We start from the raw sequence: 20,410 nt of genomic DNA, 5'->3' as shown, positions 1-20,410 counted from the left end.
TGAGGTTATCTAGGTTCAGTAAGCGATGTTTTTCATGCCCTATGGTTGCAGAGTGGAAAGGGGATATCATGTTTCATGTATTTGGCATTTTATTCTCCAGAGCTTCAAGGGGTCCTGGCTTGTGCTTGGACATTATGTTGCAGTGAACAACTCGAGTGTTCTTTGAAGATAAGGACATTCAATTTCCCAGTGAGTCCTAACTAGAATTGTTGAATTATTAGGAATTAGGGTCACATGAGAGCCATCTGGCTAGTGAGTCTCCAGGGAGATAGGGCATCCATTGACAAAGAAGAGTTATGAAATTTGGGGTCATAAAAGGGGCCCTGAACCTTAGGCAGCTTTTTGGTCATTGTGATATCACTTTAGGTTACTTCGTTCCTAATTCTGGATTCCAAAACCATCTTTGGTCTAGACTTCTGCAGTACAGAGTTCATCTCAGCTCACCTAACTTCCCCTCCTTCTCCCGGGTTGTTGCTTTGGCATAGCCTGAGGGAGCTCTTATTTTCCAGTTGATTCTCTTGTGGTGGTTGTTCAGTAAGAACTGGACTAGATGTCTACTCCAGGAACAATGGCACTGTTTAATTTTAACTGCACTTGATCACTGTACCTATCCTTCAGCTTTGCCAAATGCTGACAACAGATTATATACACATGAAACCAACCAACTTAGAGCTGTTCTCAGTAGAAGGGAAGACTCCCTTTGTATTGTGCTCCAGCAGTTCCATGGCTGACATGCTGTGTTCCGGCTTCCCTGAGACTAGGAGCTCCTGAAAGTATAGGTCTCCATCTGTGTCTGTTTATATCCTATAGCCCAGATGTGAGAGAGGTAGATAGGGGAAAAGAAAGGAGGGAGGAGAAGAACGAGGGAAGGAAATGGAGGAGGGGAGAGAGTAAGATCTGTATTTTTAGCAAAAGGGAGAGACACTTACCAAGGGTGTGTGAGTGAGCTTGCTGGCAAGGGTTGTGTGTGCGTGAGTGTGCTGGGAAGGGGGTGTGTGCGCCAGGAACGTGTGAGGAGGGCCGGTGCCTATGGGAGGTTGCAGGCAGGAAGCAGCTGGAGAGGAGGAGGAGCAGCAGCAGGAGCAGGAGCTGCCCTGCTTTCTGCCTCAGTCTCAAAGCCCGGAATCAATTGAGTTAGAATTCCACATTCAGTTGAAGTTTGGCTGCTGTTGCCTTCAGCAGGCTGATCTCAGAATCCCCCTTGCCAGAGAGGTGTGGACTAGATTAGATTTCTACGTTTGCAGCCAGTAAGACTCCTGCCGAGCCCTTCACTGAGGGGTTTTTTTGCAGGGCATTGTTTTTGTCATCAACTTTGTACCGTGGAGCCAGCCAGCTGGGCGCAACTGAGAATAATAGCTCCTTGGCTCTGTTTGTCGGTTGGGCAAGCAGTGGTGCTTTGGCTCAGAAAGTTCGTCCTGTGGCTTCTCTGTCAAACCAAGGAGTGCTCCTGGATGGATTTCCTCTTAAAGACAGCATTTGCATTCTAAAACTTGAGAATTCATGGTTTTAATTTTTTTTTTTTAATTTCCTTAACCCTTATTTTCGTTGTAGCAGCAAGGTAAGTGGTACCGAGTGTGTATGACTGACTGAACAACAAGCAGGGCAAAAGGAAAGCATTTGTGGGTGGAATATGGAGCAGCTACATTAATTACATAATTGCTTGAGTCAACTTGCTGGTGAGGGGGGTCATTATAATGAGTGAAAAGTAGCATACGCCGCACTGGGGTAGAATCTTCACGTGCATGTGTTTGTGTGCTGATAATCTGACCGTCCATTCCTCTGTGGTACTTTCCTGTATGTATATAGATAACCCAACCACCCTCTGGATGTGTGCATACTCATATGCACAAATGATCTGTTTCTCCTTTTTCATGTGTCCATATGTGTTTATGAATAAATGACCTGTCCATTCCTCTCCTGCATGTACATATGTATAGACAACTCATTCATCCAGCTTGCATATATGAATATGCAAAATTCATCTCTCCCTACTCGCACATACATATATAATCCATCCCTTCATCTCCTGTGTGTATGCATGTACTCAAGTAACCTTTCTGTTCTTGAATATATTCTGTATCATTTCCACCCTTCCTGTGTGTGTATATGTGAGAGAGAGAGAGAGAAAGAGAAAAAACCACCATCCTAATGTATTAATTCATCCGTTTCATGTGTGCATATGCCGTATAAACAGAAAAGTCATCTTGAGTTTTCTCAGTCTTGAATATATGCACACATGCGCAATAGACAGTCTGTCCACTTGTGTTTTGCATGTATGAAGAAAGAGCACTAACTTTGCAGATTGAAGACTCACTTTTAAATCCGAGCTATACTCAGTGACCTTGTTCAAGTCATTTAGCCTCTCTGAGCTTCATTTTTCTCATCTATGAAATCAGTGTAATCAGAACAATAGCAACAACCCTCCTGCCTCATAGGGTTGTTGTGATGATAAAATAGGAATCATAAACTGAAAATTCTAAACAAATATAATCTCTTACTACTGTGTGTCCCTCTAGTATGAGTTGGATAGGATAGCATGCTCTTGGTCCACTTGCATTGAAATTATGTTCTTGTCTGTGAGAGGTTTCTTAGCTTTCCATGTGAAGGGGAAGCTTCTGTTGAGGTAATCAGGTTTATCCTATGGTTTTCTGCAGAGTATTGGAAAGAAGCGGGGTACCATGAAAGGGTCAGGTTGAGAGGGAGAAAAGCTCTCATCTTCTGCAGGTTGGGGCCTTGATACTTTGTTTTTTGTAGACTTGAGGAGGATTGAACCTCACACAAAATGGAAACGGGCTGCTTCCAGCCAGGATCAAAGTGAGCAGGTGAAAAGATGAGTGAAAGAACGTAACATTCAACTGCCTCTGGAATGACAGTGTGCCCTTTGCAGTGAGCTTCTACTGCCAAGTTTGGAAGGCTCTCCAGAGTATTTCCCACCCCAGAATTCTAGACCCGTGCTGTCCAATGTGGTAGCTACTGGCCACATGTGACTGCTGAGTACTTGAAATATGGCTAGTCTAATTTGAGATGCATTCTAAACATAAAATACATACTAGATTTCAAGAACTTAGTATAGGAAACAAATGCAAGTATGTGATTAATAATTTTTTATATTGATTACATGTTGAAATAATACTTTGGCTATTGGGTTAGATAAAATATATTAAAATTAATTCTACCTGTTTCCTTTTTATGTGGCTATTAGAAATTTTAAAATGACTCGTGGTTCACATTATATTTCTGTTAGTCAGTTCTGCTCTAGACTCACCCATCACTAGCACAAGGATCAGGGCAGCTTTTCCAACTCGGAGTGGGGGATAGGAGCCCCATCACAGCATCCCTGGGATAACAGGAGACAGGCAGGGCCTCTCCTTGCCAGTCTCATACACTGGAGAGATAGCAGCTAATTGACAGTCTGGCAGAGACCAGTGCTGCCATGCCCCCACCCTCTTTTTTTTTTTCCTTTTTTCTTTTTTTGTCCTGAGTGAGTTCCCAGAGAATTTTAAGTACAACTGGGGAAAGATTTCCACCTTAGTTTTACAATGAAAGAGGACTGTAAGCCATCAATCTAGAAGGAAACCTAGAACTTGAATGCAGCGTGTTGTCATGGAAACAGAAATGGATGAGAAAATTAGGAGACCTGGATTCTAATTCAGCTCTGCCATCAATTCATTTATTCTTTCCATGACAATGAATTCTCACTGTGTGTCAGGCATAGTAATGCCCTGTTCTAGGCACTGGAAATTCAGAAACAAATAAGACACAGCTTCCAATGTAATAGAGTTCACACCCGCTGTGGATCTTTGAATAGGAGCCTCCCATCTAGTAGTCTGCCACAGGAAAACAGATTAATGACAACAAGGGTCTCATTCTAGGTCAAGGGTAGTAGGGCTTTTGAGAAGCTACAGTACCTGCCCTGCCTAAAGACTTTCAAATTCAAAATATAGAAAAGCACTATGATGATAAGACTACTCCATAGCCTAGATCACAATATAGTGTGAGATTCCAGGCCTAGACACCCTCTAAAGGGTTTGTCCAACTATGTTGTGGTTTCTTTTATTCAATGACAGGGGTGGTTTGTTTTGGGTGTTTTTTTTGTTTTTTGTTTTTTGTTTTTTAAGCACAGGCACTGTTTTAAGGTGCTGAGGATACAGTTATGAACAAAACAAAGTCCCTGCTCATGTTTTAGGATATGGAGGTCGGGGAGGGAGACAGATAATGAACAAACAAACAAATATATTATCTATCAGATGGGAATGAGTTCTATGAAGGAAATTCTAGAGTAAGAGGATAGAGATGGGTTTTTTGTGGTGGGGTGTTCAGTGAGTAGATTCTCCTGCGCTCATATCTCTTTCAGTCTACTCACAAGAGCAGGAGGTAGTAAGGAAAAAGAGGCCATGTGAGTGTTAAACAAAAAATTATTTTGACACTTACTAAAGATGATAAGACAGACTTTATGTGGGGGGACGACAACACTGGGGTTTTGTAGTAGGGGTGAACAATTGAGCTCAACTCCAAATATAAGGAAAAGTGGGAATTTAGCCAAGGAGCAGGGTCGGGGATCAGTGGATGGAAATTACTAGGATGAAGTGTCAAAGGGGATTTTGGCTAAACTTACTTGACAGGATTTCTGCTGAAGGCAGGCCAAGGTGGTAAGATATCAGGGGTAGGGGATAAGAAATTTGGTCAGATATCAAGCATAGACAGATATTAAGGGTGAAAGATGAGGAATTTGATCAGAAATCAAAGGTGGGAATTTTCACTAAAATGACCTGGCTGGATTCTTGTTAAAACTGGACTAAATGAGCCAATGTCAAGGGCCTACTCAGAAAGAGGACTCAGAGGAGCCTGACTCATGTTTGGTCAAAGAAGAGTCTTTGTCATGGGTTAGATTCTGGGTGTGATTGTATTTGTTATGCGGTTTGTTATACTCCTTGGTATAATAAACCTTGCTACTGCTGAAAGGGAGCCCTGGGCAGGGCACAGAATAGCCTGCTCTCATGCCTGGCATTCAGTCTCCATTATGAGGTATTGATATGCCCGACCTCTGAAGGCTAGGTCCGCCCTCATGCCACTGTCTTTTAACTGTATGTTACCTAAGATTGTCTCCTTTCTTGGATATAGAGGCTTGAAGTTTTCTTTCCCTTGTATATGTCTAGCTTCTGGCCTATAAATGGGGCTGCTGTTAATGCTGATGAGGATGGATGACAAGTCCTAGTAACTGCAATGCTGGGACCTTGCTAAGCCTTTGATCTAGGGCATTTCCCATTCCCTTTGGCTAATCTCACTTGCCATATCTTGTGCCCTGATCATTTTGATGAATAGCATCCCAAGAATCCCCATACCTGCTGTGGCCCTAGAAATCCATTCCTCTTAGCCCGTATTAGCCATACAGCATAATTGATATATGGCCCAGAAATGCTCTGTCCTCTGTTGGGGGCTCAGAGGTCTTGGATTTCTGCTTGGTGGGATTGTTTCACACAAACTGGGAAGCTGCTTAATATATGTACATTGAGTCCTGGCCTGTTCCTAGAGATCCCTTGGTTGTTTCCTGTAAGCCAAATTTGGGTCAGAAGCAATTTTTACAAGGAATCGTTACATTCCTAATCACATTTATTTGACAAGTCAGAGAGAAGGATAAAAGAATCAGCCATTTCAAAAAACTGAGGTGTTTTCCTTTCTCTTCTTTGTTGGTAGGCTGGTGGTGATGCAATGTGATTTAAGGGGTCTACTCTCTGCAGTAATTGTTAGCTTTCCATCATTAAAGCTTTAATCTTTTTGATTAATTCATTTTGTTTTGATGTATTCCCTTTTCAAATGCAGATAGTCCTTGAAAGTGCTGCCTTATTTTTCCCAGCCTTAGGCAGTCCTTAGGAAAAGAGCACAGAAAGGTATGGTTTTTGTCAGAATGTGTGTGTATGAAATTTGGAGAGTTGTCCAGAGTCAACAGGCCAACAAAGTAGGGCAGACAGATAACACTGGGTATCTTAAAGGAAACTCCAAAGCTAGGTGGACTCCAGAGCCTACTTACCCCATCCTAGCTCAAACATTACTTTTCTGTGGCCTTGTCTGCCTCGTTTTGCTGGGACTCTCACCTCCTTTCTATTCCCAACCCCTGAATTAAATGCTTACTTTCTTTTTCTTTTTTTTTTTTTTAAGACAGGGTCTTGTTCTGTCACCCAAGCTGGAGTACAGCCTCAACCTCCTGTGCTCAAGCGATCCTCCCACTTCAGCCTCCCAAGCAGCTGGGACCACAGGCACATGCCACCATGCCCAGCTAATTTTTTATTTTTTGTAGAGACGTGATCTCCCTACCTTGCCCATACTGGTCTCTAACTCCTGGGCTCAAAGGATCTTCCTGTTTTGGCCTCCCAAAGTGTTGTGATTACAGGCGTGAGCCACTGTGCCCAGCTAAATGCTTACTTTTTATTATAACTTTTATTATATGTATCACTTTATATTGTGATCATCTATATATATATTTTTCTCTCCAAATCTTAATATATTAGAGAGCAGGGACTGCATCTTATCTCCCTGGCACACACAGTAAGTACTCATGCAGTTCGACTGACTTGGAGATCAGATGGTCCTTCTTACAGTTTGCTGCCTGTCATTTCACTTCTGTGGACAGTAGTAGCAAAGAGAGGCTGGGAAGGAGGTGAATTGGGCCTCCTGTCCCTGAGGGTTGCCCTTTCAGCCCATTCTGGCTTCTGATATTCTACTGAGCTCAGCACAGTGACTGGTTGGTCCTCTGAGCATCACATCGAGCTCCATCCGCTGCTTCAAAGCCCAAAGACTGGATTACTAAGTGAGTTTGGTGCCCCTTCTGTATCACCAGAAGGGATTCTTGAGTTCAAAGTTCATCCCATGGCAGTGGCTACCAACTCAGAAGAAGGTGTGGAGGCTTTTGTTTGTTTAATATGGAAGCAAGCATCTTTGTTTGAGGCTGGGAGAAGTTGCTATGGCAGCTTTAGTTGAAAATTTCCTATTTGTCAGTAACATGGGGAACCAGGAAGCTCTGCTTTCCGTCTTCAGGAGGCCACAGGAAAGGACTGTGAACCCAGTGGCTATGCCATTTGCCCCCTGTGTGGCTAGCCAGCCAGTGTCGTAAGCACTGTAGTTTGGAAAGGAATACCTTGTAATATGTTCAGGAAATGAGGCCAAGTGTGTCTGGAGGGCTGGGCACGGTGACTCACACCTGTAATCCTAGCACTTTGGGAGGTGAGATGGGTGGATCACCTGAGGTCGGGAGTTCGAGACCAGCCTGACCAACATGGAGAAATCCCATCGCTACTAAAAAAAAAATAAAACAAAACAAAACAAAAACTTATGTCTGTAGTATTGATCTGAGGGGCAGAAGCAGATAGTCCCCAGGTTAGCCTGGTCTACACTGAACCAGTAGCAGGGGACTCAGCTTCATTATTGTTCCCGACAAACTGCCTTATCTGGACCAAAGTGAGGCTGGCCTTAGAAGACCTGGCAATGAATTCTGGGCCTCACCGGCATTGGAAAGGTAAAGCTTGGCTCCTATAGCCATTTGTCCCTTCCTCATGCTTTCAGGCTGTCTGAGAGATGGCCGGCCTCCTGACACTTGAATGAGGTGTTGGGAACTGAATGATTTACTCCTCCTTCTCCTTACCTTAAAAAGAAAACTTCTAGGAGAAAGCAGGACTAACTTTAAGGGTGACAGTCTTCTCGTAGGATTCCAGGCACTGCTGCAGACCATTAGAAGGGACTGGGAAAGGCAGGAGTCTGGGGCAGAAGTAGAAGTCATGGCTCACTCAGATTGTGCCAGTTAGGTGGTTGGATGCTTGCTTTAGATATGGGTTTCCCTACTTTATTGACTCAGGGACTTGCTGCATCAGTAGCAATAACAACAGGACAGTGCTTTACAGTTTACTAAGTACAGATCTCTCATTTTAGCTTTATATAATAACATTCCGGTAATTATCTTCCCCACTTTACAGATGAGGAAACTAATTCACAAAGAGGTCAAGTGTTTAATCCAAGGTCACTGGTGGAACAAGACCCAAACTTAAGTCTCTTGATGTCAGTCCAGTAGCACTTGCTCATGGCTTCATGTAGTTGTACACAGAGCTTCTGTCTTAGTTTACTAAGCTTACTAAGCAATTCTAATTTTTTTTTTTTTTTTGAGACAGAGTCTTGCTCTATTGCCCAGGCTGGAGTGCAGTGGTGTGGTCTTGGCTCACTGCAACCTCTGCCTCCTGGGTTCAAGCGATTCTCCTGTCTCAGCCTCCCGAGTAGCTGGGATTACAGGCATCCGCCATCACTCCCAGCTAATTTTTGTATTTTTAGTAGAGAGGGGGTTTCACCATATTGGCCAGGCTGGTCTCAAACTCCTGACCTTGTGATCTTCCTGCCTTGGCCTCCCAAAGTGCTGGGATTACGGGCGTGAGCCACTGCGCCCGGCTGCAGTACTTCTTTTTTAAAGACAAACTTGAAAGGCCACTTGGCAGCTCCAGCCCTTGTAGAGCCAGGAACATTGTTCATGGCTAATACCAAGAGTAAATCAGGGATACCCAATCCCTACATGGTTGGGGAGGGAAAAAAAAAAAGGAGTATCTTTGGAAATTCAGATTTTGTCCTTGTGGGAAGAGAGAAGGAAGAATTTGGCATCCGCTAGACTTGGGAGCATGGTCTACCTAGGCAGCTGGGCACCAAGCCCAAGACCCAGAAATTCTGATTGTGCATGTAGTACATCCTCGCAGGCTAGACTGAGTTAGCCAGATTAGGGGCGTGGCTGGTCCTGGCCCCATGAGACCTTGAGGTGAAGCAGTAATGCCTCACAGGATGGATAGGGTTCTTAGATGAAGAATTCCTCAATGAATTAGAGTTGTTAGATAAGCTGGAAAGAAAAGGAGAGATGTGAAATGGGAGTACATGCAGTTTCTGTCTCTTGGTTCTTGGTCTAGTTATTTCTAGTAAAAAGAATCAGCTTCGTCTTTATCCCAAGTCCTCTGACTCGTCCTGGTTCCTCCTAGTCTGGGGAAGCACAGTGCTTTTAAATTCCAGGCCCACAGACTAGATGTAGGTGGTGGCCTTTCCTGAAAATGGGTTGCCATGAGAGCAGTCTGCCTGTGTTCTTTAAGGCATTTTCTCACTTTTAGGATTAACTTGAATACTGGGAAAATAAAAGGAGGCAGAGTTTAGAAGATTTAGAAATCTCCATCAAATCTAGAAAATGGGGAAAGCATCCCTGGTCAAAGAACATGAAGAGTAGCATGTCTCCCACCAATCCATCTTACCCCTCCCAGGAGACCTAGCAGGACTGGAGTATTAGTTGTCCCATGTGCCTCCTGGATCTCTGCTTTCCCCCTTGTACTTCCCACTCTACTGCTTCCGTACACTCTCCACATTCTCGGTAAAAAGGGAATGTATTCTCACTCCACATGAGGTAATCATCATCTCTGCCTCTGTAATGCAGTCACCAGTAGCTTAGGGTGTAGGGACTAGATTGGTGGCAAGTCTGTCTTTCCCTTATTGGAGAAGAGTAAAGCACCCTAGAGCCCTCTGTGAGGTAACCCTCCCCCACGTGTCCCATGTGATATTCTCTCTAGGCCAGGCAGAGGGTTAGAGCAACCCTTTGTTATTAATACTTGAGCAGTGGACAGTGTGCTGAACAATCACTTATTGTGGTGCTCTGAAAGATCCTCTGTGGGCCAGGAAAGCCAAACCCAGATATTGATTAGCTGCAGCAAGCCCTTAGAGAGTATTAAGTGGAGCTCAGGAGCACCAAGCTAAGCCTAAACCTCCTTCATCCCCAGTTGTGAGTTCATGATACCTGTGTCTTTGGCTACCTGCCTCTCTACCTGCCTCTCTCATGCTAAATGCCACCTACATCTGGACAGTGTGTGCATACTGTGCCACTTTATTCTAGAATTAGGTAAAGAAACATTTTTCCTGCTAAGTTTAAAATACTTGCCATTGTCCTTTCTCCAAGTGAATGGTTGCCATCACTCAACAAAGGGAAAATACTTTGTGCTATAAGCACAGGCAGGGGTAAACTTTTGAGTAAGTGGAGTCTTCACCAGAACAACAAACTGGAAAAGAAAGAAAGAAACATTCCATGTCTTGTCTTTCACTGTGTATGTGATTTGAGCCTTGGTGGTTAAGCATTTGTTTGTTTATTTCTGAGCCAGACTCCTAGTACTGAATTTTGTGAAAGTTCAAATAAGGAGTTACTCATTGACCTTACCTCATCTACCTCCCAGCAGCTTGTCTCAATACCGTTGACTTTGGGTACTTGCCCAGAACACAAGGACTTTATATTAATTTCACATTGATACTGTAATGGGAAGCTAATGAGAAAGAACTGACTGCCCATAGTCTTTAAGGCTGGGGTTGGGAGGCAGGTCAGGGTTGATTCCTATAATCTTAGGAGATAATGTTTTTATTCCTGCTTGACAACTTGATTCAAACTAAAATCATCCTGCTGCTTTCTGACCTGAGTGCACTATTTTCCTTTTTCACTAGCTACAGCATAAATCAAGCCAGGATCCAGGGGCATGTGCCAGGTTTGGAGGCCACACATGGGGCCATTCCAGGCAGCACTGTGGGCTAAGCCCAAAGTATCAGCCAGCAATAATTGCTAGAAACAAACTGAAAAGAGCAGGACAGGCTGTTGCCTTCCAAGGTAATCTCTATTAAGCATCCTGACCAGAAATAAGAGGAAGAAGCAGAGAACCCCTCAGACCCTGAGGGAGAAAATGAAGCGATTGTTGCAAGAGTCAGAGGAAGAAATCATGGTTACCTTGGGACCCTCCTCCAGGCTTTCCCCAGATAAGGCTAAGGCAGAGACCATGTGTGGCACCAAGAGCAAATCCTCTGGCCCTGCTGGATCCTTACCAGAGGACAACTCCCTGCCCCCTTGCTGTGGGTCAGCAGCCTTAGCCATTGGTGGAGATAGAGATGGGGACCTGGCCCAGCTTTGCAGCTTTGGGCAGCAGAACAACAGCCAGCTTCCTCTGGGCTCCACTGCCTATGTTTCAGGGTCTGGTTCTCAGGATCCCTCATCTGTCAGCATTACCACAAGCTGTCAGGAGCCCTCAGAGAGGAACCAAGCCAAGACCCTTTGGTCCAGAGGCCATGGCCAAGGCTGTAGCCGTGAACAGCGGGAACCTTTGGGGGATGTGGTAGAATACATCATCAGAGAGCTGCAAGGCATCAGCCGTCTCCAGACTGAGATTGCTGAGCTGCGGCAGCACTTGAGCCAAGTCCGGGGCTCCGTGGATGAAGTCTCTAGCTGTGTAGACTCAGTACTGAGTGAAATAGAAGGCTTACAGGTGAGCAGCTGTTCCCTGGCCAAGGTGTGTGAGGGGGAAAAGGCCCAGGAACCCCATGTGGACAGACCCGGTGAGGAAGCCATTCTGTATCTGTATGGACTTCCTGAACAAGATGGAGAAAATACTATGGAACTGGTGGAAAGCTTTCTAGCCACGCACCTTTGTGTTAATGGCATGCAGTGCAACAGGTACATTAAAAAGGCTTACAGGGCAGGCACATCCCCTTCCCCTAGGCCCACTGTTGTGAAGCTTGCCCATCTAGAGCATAGAGACTTCATCTTGCAGAAATCCATCCTCTTGCAGAATGTGGGAGTCCGAATTGCCACCAGAGAAGAACCAAGCTGCCCACAGGGTTATAAGAATCCCCAGAAGGAGTCTATATCATTTTTTCAACAACAACATCAGGATTATAGTCAGACTTCTTTAAACCAGGATGAACTAGTTCTTCAGAAGGAAACAGGGGACAGGGGACCCATAACAGGAACGTATCAGATGAAGGCTCAGGATCAACAGAGAGAGCACCAGGCCCCTGAGCAGCAAGGCCCTTGCTTTCTACTCAAGAACAGTTTATCAAAGGAAAGTGATGTGCCCAAGCTAGGGGATGAAATAAAAGGAACATCAAGAACATCTCAAGTTATCAGTGGCAGCTGTGATGAACTGTCAGAGAAAAAGCCTGCTCTGTCTACCCCCCATCGGTTTGAGGAACCTGCCCTAGTATTAATCTCAAAAGAGGAGGATTCTGGGAAGCCCCAGTTTTTCAAACAGTACAGCCACAAACATGAAGCATGTAAAGTAGGAAAACCAAAAAATGACTGCCACGATAAAAGTGAGGCCAGCAGCTGCCTGTCGTCTGGGTTGCTGAAGACAGAGAGAATAAACGCAGAGGACAAGCTCCTGGGCTGTGAAGCTGGGCTCGATATTCTGAGCTCAAAGGAACTAGAGGACCTTTTGGCAGACAAGTCCAGAAGGCTTGCAGCTCTGAGCTGTGACAGCATGATGGAGGAAATTATCATAGGGCCTGAGACTTTCAGTGACATGGTTCATATTGACCTGAATGAAGAGGAGGAATGTGCTGCTCACGTCCTCAAGGATGTCTTTGACAAGTCCTCTTGTGTTCTGGATGGCTCTCAGGAGGATGAGGATGTGGAAATCAAGTTTTATACAAGTAAACTGGGCCGAGCAATTCACCACTTTCGTTCTGCTCTGCAGGGTGTGTTTCAGAAGCTGGAGAACAGTGGGTCCATCAGTCCTGAGGACCTGGAAAGCAATGAGAGTGGTTCCCAGTCAGAGAACAGTGATCGACTTCTTGGGACAGTGAGTTCAGGGGGTGCCCAGGATTGCTCACTGGAGAGCCCTGGGAGTCAGGGGAGTGAAAGCTTGCTCAGTGTGGTCTCTGGTGGAGTTGGCATCTCCACACAGGGAGAGCAAACCCCTCAGGATCCAAGCAACTTCTCTCTTGCTTCTAATAACTCATTGCCAAGTTTTGCTCTGGCTCCGTGTCTGGGAAGTGAGACTTGTTCCAGGCCTGAATCTCCCAAGCAGGGCAGACTGAGCCTAGAGCAAGTGTGTACAGAGACCATTTATCTCAACAAGTGCCTCAACAATTTTAAGAATGTTCTAAGAGAGAAAAGACTAAGGCAGAAAAAGCTTTTGCACGATCTAGTACAGAAGGCAAACCGTCTCTCAGTAGAAGACATACACTCAGGTATTCTGAGTCCCTATTTAACAGGGTCCCAGCTGGCTAAAGTATGACCTCTATCTGGCCAGCATGAGACCTGGTGTGGTGGCCAGTTTAATAAGGTGTTGGTTGACGTCCATAGCTTGAATCAGGCTAAATTACTCAAGTAGAGAGCTTAAGCGAATCCTGTGGGAATTGGAGTGAAAGATGGTTCCAAAGCAAGAGGAAGCTTGAATTGGAGCTAAAGAGGGTTCTCAAGCAAGAGGAAGCCGTCCTTATCTTCCAATCTCTTGTTGGGGTGCTATACCTGTTCAAAAGAGGGAGGAGCATCTGGAGTGGAAGTAGTTTGCAGCTGCAGAGCTTTTAGGATATCAGATGTAAAGAACGGGTGGGAGTGAGAGGCAGGAGTTGGGGATGAGACATATTTGCTCACAGGCACTAGAAGAGCTGAGAAAGAGTCCTGTGTTGCATTTAAAAATTCTTCTCCGTGGGTTTGTTGCTGAGATAAGATTGCCATTTCCCCAGTAGCTGATGAGGCTTCTCTCATAGGCCCCTGTGGGAATTTCCCCTACCCCAGGTACCTGTCTCTTCCTAGTATCTGACTTGCTGACACGGAACCTTATTTCTGATTTGGGGCATCCAGGAGCTGCTTATAGTGCTGACCTAGCCCTAGAGCCCAACGTTGCCCTCTACAGGTCTTATTCCCTTTCTTCCGTCTCCCCCTAAAAGCTGCTCACCTGAGAGTTGGCGAATGGAATGTTTTTTGGCTACAGGAAGTAAGAGAACATTTTTCTAGGCAGTATGGAGATATGTAGCTTTAAAATTACTCTTCCCAATCAAAATTAAATTTATCCAAAGAGCATATGCTATATTCATCCAGTTTTAAATTTAAATGGGGTTGTCCTCTTATGCATATAACCTGATTAATCTTCCTAAGGCAACATCTAAATTATGAAGCATATTGTGTTGGCAAAGGTGTGAGGGAATATGCACTTGTACATTGCTGATGGGATGGGAGTATAAATTGGCATAATCTCTAAGGAAGGTAATTGGCAAAATTTATCAAAATTACAAATATGTATACCCTGTAAGTCCTCAACACCACTTACAGGAATGTATCCTGCAGACACATTTTCACATGTGGAAGTGACATATGGACAAGGCTATTTCTGAAGCATTGCTTTTAATAGCAAAGATTAAAAATAACCTAAACATTCGTCAGGAAATACTGGTTAAATAAATTATTGGCACGTCCAAACAATGGGATATAGTACTGTGTAGCTATAAAAAGAATGAGGTAGCTCTTTACTGAAATGGAAAGTTATCTAAGATATATTGACATACAAAAAAAAAAAAAAAACAAAGTGCAGGGCAGTATGTATAAGATGCTTTCATTTGTATAAAAAGAGGGAAAGAATACAATACACACACTTATAATGTCTGCTTGTGTATGTATAGAATATCTAATGAAAGATATGTAAGAAACGGATACATTGTTGCCCATGGGGAAATGTATTAGGTGAACAAATGGAATGGGAGGGAGATTTTTCTCTATGTGCCTTCTTTTAATTTTTAGAATTTGAATCATATGAATATAATACTAAGCCATAAAGTTACATTTAAAAAATGAAAATTATGTCATTCTCTTTTCAAATTTCCCTAGAGCTCCTTCTTAGAACTTATCAAAAAGAGTCTAAATTCCTTCACTTTGCATTCAAGGTCACTGCAATTGGTCTCTAGTTTATGTTTCCAGGCTTATGTCCCACCATAAGTCTTTCAAAAGGAAGCTTTGCTGTCATACAAATTTGCCTTGCACTTTCTATTCTTAGCATATTCATATATACATGCTTCCTTCTAACATAAAATGCTATGTTTGCCATTTCAACCTAGCAGAATTTACCTGTCCTTCAACATATATCACCTCTTGCAGGAAGCTTTCTGAGGCAGTAATTCCTCAGCTGTAAGGGATTTCTCTGTCTTCATAACTTTGCAGCCTCTTTTTTTTCTTCCCAGGCACTGAGAAATTATTTCAGTACAGCAACAATAGAAACAACAAATATCAAAGCAATACTTCTTACAAACTCTTTAAATATTGGTGGGAGCTGATGTTAGCATGAGCACCAATGATGAGGACACTTGTGTCTTAACTCTTCAGCTTGCAGAGTTTCCTTTCTGGGCTGCATCCTTCTAGGCAATGCAGAAACTTGTGGTGCCGTGGTAGGCAGGTGGTAGTAGCAGCAGTCGTGATGAATAGAAGGAGGTTTTCTAAAGCACCAATAAGAAAGCAAGCCACAGTTCTGGGTCCTATCCAAGACTCAGTACTCAGTCTGGCCTGAGGGCTACAGACAGAATCATGGACAGGGTGCTCCAGCACTCCCTTGCATAGAGCAGGACAAGCACACAGGCCAGACTCTCACCAACATAGACTTCACTGGAGCTAACATAGTAAACTGATTCAGTATCACAGAGACTACCAGCATAACGAAGCATTTGAAAACTCTGCTTTCTTTACTGTTCTGCTTGGGATCTTTTAGGGCCTAAGCTTACTAGCTGTAGCTTATGATTAATTTGAGTTAGTTTTCATCTTTTTTTTCTTGGTATGTGCCAGGTACTGTTTTAAGTACTCTGATGTGCATTGTATCAAATTCAATTTTTTTATTCCTGTCACTCCACCAAAATAGCTTTGGTCAGGGCCGTTAGATGTCCACCATATTGCCAAACTAATGGTTCGTTTTCAGTCTTCTTTTCATCAGTCAGCAATTTGACACAGTTGATGATCACTTCCCTCTTTTTATTTATGACAGCTTTATTGAGTTATAACTCATGTGCCATAAAATTCACCTTAAAGTCCCTTAAAAAGTATAGAATCAAATGGTTTTTAGTTTATTCATAGTTATGCAGACATCATCACCATCTAATTTCAGAACATTTCCATCACCCCATAAGAAACCTCTTACCCATTGGCAGTCACTCCCCAATTCTCTTTGCCCCTAGCCTCTGGCAACCATTAATTTACTTCCTGTTTCTATGAATTTGCCTATTATGTACATTTCATATAAATGGATTTATAAAATATGTGCCCTTTTGTGTCTGGCATAATGTTTTTAAGGATGCTGTAGCATGTATCAGTACTTCATTTCTTTTTCTGGCTGAACAATATTTATTGATGGACATTTTTAAAATCCATCAGTCGGTAGACATTTGAGTTATTGTTACCACTTCTTGCCTATTATGAATAATGCTGCTATGAACATTTGTATACAAGTTTTTCTATGGAACTATATTTTCAATTCTCTTGGGTATTTACCTAGAAGTAAAATTGCTGGGTCATATGGTAATTCTGTTTACCATTTGAGGAACTGCCAGACTGTTTTCCAAAGTCATTGCAGTATTTACATTCCCACCCGTAACATGTGAAGGTTCTAATTTCTCTACATCCTTGGCAACATTTGTTATTATCTTTTTTATTATAGCCATCCTAGTGGATATGAAGTGGTATCTCATTGTAGTTTTGATTTGTGTTCCTCTAGTGACTAATGATGTTGAGCATCTTTTCATGTGCTCATCGGCCATTTTTCTATCTTCTTTGGAGTAATGTCTATTTAAGCCTTTGTCCAGTTTTAAATAGAGTTTTTTTTTCCTTTTGTTTTTGAGCTGTAAGAATTCTTTATATATTCTGGATATAAGTCCCTTATCAGATATATTATTTGTAAATATTTTCTCTCATTCTGTGAGTTGTCTTTTCACTTTCTTGACAGTGTCCTTTGAAGCATACATTTTTTTATTGTTTTGTTTTTTCAAATATCCTGTTGGCCAGGTCTGGTGGCTCGTGTCTGTAATCCCAGCACTTTGGGAGGCCGAGGCGAGAGGATCACTTGAGCTCAGAAATTTGAGACCAGCCTGGCCAACATAGACCTTGTCTTTACTAAAAATCAAAAAACAATTTTTTGTGGTAAAATATACATAACATAAAATGTATTATTTAAACCATGTTTTTTCTGAATATTATGTGGAACGTTTTAACCATTTAAAAATGTATAGTTCCATACCATCAAGTACATTCATATTGTTCTGCAGCCATCACATCACCACCGTTCATCTCCAGAATGCTTCTCATGTTGCAAAACTGAAACTCTGTACCTATTAAACAATAACTCCTCATCCCATCTCACCCCAGTCCCTGGCAACCACTACTCTATTTTCTGTCTCTATGAATTTGATTGCTCTAAGTACCTCATGTAAGTGGAATCAAATAACGTTTGTCCTTTTATGACTGGCTTATTCCACTTAGCATAATGTCTTCAAGGTTAATCCATGTTGTAATGTGTCAGAATTTCACTCCTTTTTAAGGCTGCATCGTACTCCATTGTACACATGTATCACATTTTGTTTATCTGTTCACTCATTGGGGCACACATTGCTTCCACCTTTTGGCTATTGTGAACAATGCTGCTATAAACAGTGGTATACAAATATCTTTTTGAGTCCCTGCTTTCAGTCTTTTGACTATGTACCCCAAAGGGGATTGATCGCATTATATGGTAATTCTAATTTTTTGAAGAATCACCATACCATTTTCCATGGTGGCTGCACCGTTTTACATTCCCATCATCAGGGCACAAGGGTTCCTTCTAATTTCTCTACATTTTCTTCAAGATTTATTATTTTCTGTTTTGTTTTTTTAAGTAATAGCCATTGTAATGGGTATGAGGTAGAGCACAAAAATGTTAAATTTTGATGATGTGCAATTTATCCATTTTTTTCTTGTTTTGATTGTGCTTTTGGTGTCATAGCTGAGAAATCATTGGTTAATCTGAAGTCAGAAAGATGTGCTCCTATGTTTTTTTTAAGAGTTTTATAGTTTTTACTCCTATATTTAGGTCTATGATCTTTTTTTTTTTTTTTTTTTCTGAGACGGAGTTTTGCTCTGTTGCCCAGGCTGGAGTGCAGTGGAGTGATCTCGGCTCACAGCAACCTCCGCCTCCTGAGTTCGAGCAATTCTTCTGCCTCAGCCTTCTGAGTAGAGTAGCTGGGATTACAGGCATCCACCACCAAGCCTGGTTAATTTTTTGTATTTTTAGTAGAGAGGAGGTTTCACCATGTTGGCCAGGCTGGTCTCGAACTCCTGACCTGAAGTGATCTTCCCACCTTGGCTTCCCAAAGTGCTGGGATTAGAGGCTTGAGCCACCATGCCCAACCAGTTTTGAGTTAATTTTTGTGCATAGTATGAGGTAGGAGTCCAGCTTTATTCTTGTGCATATGGATATCTAGTTGTCCCAGAATGATTTGTTGAAAAGATTATTCTTTTTTCATTGAATAGTCTTAGCACTCTTGTCAAAAATCAATGACCATAAATGTAAGAGTTTATGTCTGGACTCAATTCTATTCTGTTGATATTCAGTCTGTCCTTGGGCTCATTTCCTTCTTTTTGAAACACTTCCTTCATTTGGCTTCCAGAACACCTCTCTGTCTTGGTTTCCCCCTTTCCCCCAACATTACTAGCCATTCCTTCTTAGTTATCTTTGCTCTTCCTCTCCCCAACCTTGTAGCATCCTGGGATTCAATCTTGACTTCCTATACTTACTTCCTAGATGATAATCTTTCAATCCCGAGTTTCATAAGCATTCCCAGGTTTATATCTCCGACCCAAACATCTTGCATGAACACCAGACTCCGAATCCATGTAACACCTCCATATGTTTGTAAATAGGCATCTCATTTGACATATCCAAAGCCAAACTCCTGATCCTTCTTCCAAAGCCCCTGCCAAATCTGCCTTTCCTATTGTCTTTCTTACCCATGAGTGGCATCTTTATTCTTGCAGCTACTCAGGCCCAATCCATAGAGTCATTCTTGACTCTCTCTTTTCTCTCACAACCTGTATTCAGTCCATTAGTAAATTCCACTTCCTCCACTTTTAAAAAATATCTTAAATCTTGCCACTATCTCTGCCTCCACCACTGTCATCCTTGTTTAAGCCACCATTTTCTCTCATCTAGATTACTGCAGTGGTCTCACTGCTCTCCCTGCTTCTAGAACGTTGTCCCTCTACAGTCTGTTCTCCTCACAACAATCAGAGTAATCCCCATAGAGCATGAGTCAGGTTATATCACCTCTCTGCTCAATGATTTCCACTCTCACTCAGAATGGACACCAGCATTCTTATAAAGGCCTGTAGAGCCCTATTTGAACTGGTACTTTATTGCAAACTTGCTGTTTCTCCACAGCAATTATGCTCTCACCTCAGGCTTTGCATTTGCTATATGTTCTTCCGAAAATGCTTTTTCCCAGAACTCCAAATGGCTTCTTTACTCATTTCTTTCAAGTCTCTGCTTTGATATCACCTATCAATGAGACCGCCCTAACAACCATTTTTTGGATTTTTACTAACAACTCTACCTCCATCATCAGGGGGCATTATGTTTTTCCCTTATCTGTATTTTTCAGCCAAATTCGTATCACATATACATAGTATATTGTTATTTCTTATGGAAAGCACACCCTGGAACAAGAATGTCTGTTAGGAATTTTGGCTTTGCCACTTGCTGGCATCGTTCTTAACCTCTCTGATCTTCAATTTAATTATCAAAGAAGTGGAGGTAATAATGATATTTACCCAGTGTGGAGTTGTGAGAAATAAATGAGCTTACCCAAATAAAATGCCAGATACAAAATAAGTGTTTGATTAGTATCATTATCTTCACCATTGTTTATTATCTGCTCCTCTTACTAAAATAAAAGCTTCTCAGGATCATGGAGTTTGGTTCATTCACTGCCACATCACCAGCACTGACTGAGAACAGTGCCTAGTGTGCACATTAGGTTCTTTTAAAATTTTTTTAGTTAGAAATTTTTTTTTAAAGACAGAGTCTCAGTCTGTCACCCAGGCTGGAGTGCACTGGAGTGATCAGAGCTCACTGCAGCCTTGATCTCCTGGGCTCAATGGATCCTCCCACCCCAGTCTCAAGTAGCTGCACTGCACATGCAGGCACATGCCACCACTATAGGCATGTGCCACCACACCCAGCTAATTTTTTCATGTTTTGTAGAGATGGAGTGTCACTTTGTTACCCAGGCTGGTCTTGAACTCCTGACCTCAAGCTATCCTTCCTTCTGCCTTAGTCTCCCAAAGTGTTGGGATTACAGGCATGAGCCACCATGACCAGCCCTTAGTATAATAGGTTCTTAAGAAATGAATCCTTGCAATAACCCTGGGAGGTAGTTGTTCTTATGCCTATCTTTTTATAGTTAAGGAAATGTAGGCTCAAATAAGTTGAGCATCTCAAGTCTTTTGACTCTCAATAATGGAGTTAAGATTGTATTATTGGGTATACTGAGGGGAGTGCTGATGAGGAGGTATGTCACTTCCTTATAAAATGGACTGTCTGGAAGAGTGAGAGAGATCATTCTTAGGGGGTCAGGGATTTTCCTG

General features: G+C 42.7%; 1 protein-coding gene across 5 annotated transcripts in view; it reads left to right on the top strand.

The window, feature by feature from the left end:
- UNC13B (unc-13 homolog B) overlaps positions 1-20,410 on the top strand; it is a 236,655-nt gene that overhangs the window by 174,299 nt on the left and 41,946 nt on the right. Inside the window, exons 1-2 of one of the 5 annotated variants that reach the window (XM_030817513.1) lie at positions 1,109-1,558; positions 10,492-13,005. The exons of the other annotated variants lie outside the window; for them this stretch is intronic. Of the exons in view, the coding sequence (XP_030673373.1) occupies positions 10,725-13,005 (2,281 nt within the window). The 5' untranslated portion in view covers positions 1,109-1,558; positions 10,492-10,724. Of the gene's footprint in view, positions 1-1,108; positions 1,559-10,491; positions 13,006-20,410 lie in introns of those variants that run through there. 5 annotated transcript variants of the gene reach the window in all.

This window comes from Nomascus leucogenys, chromosome 8, assembly GCF_006542625.1.
Source record: "Nomascus leucogenys isolate Asia chromosome 8, Asia_NLE_v1, whole genome shotgun sequence".
Lineage (NCBI taxonomy): Eukaryota > Metazoa > Chordata > Mammalia > Primates > Hylobatidae > Nomascus > Nomascus leucogenys.
Note: the sequence above shows the minus strand (reverse complement) of the source record. Positions and strands in the feature narration are given on the sequence as shown.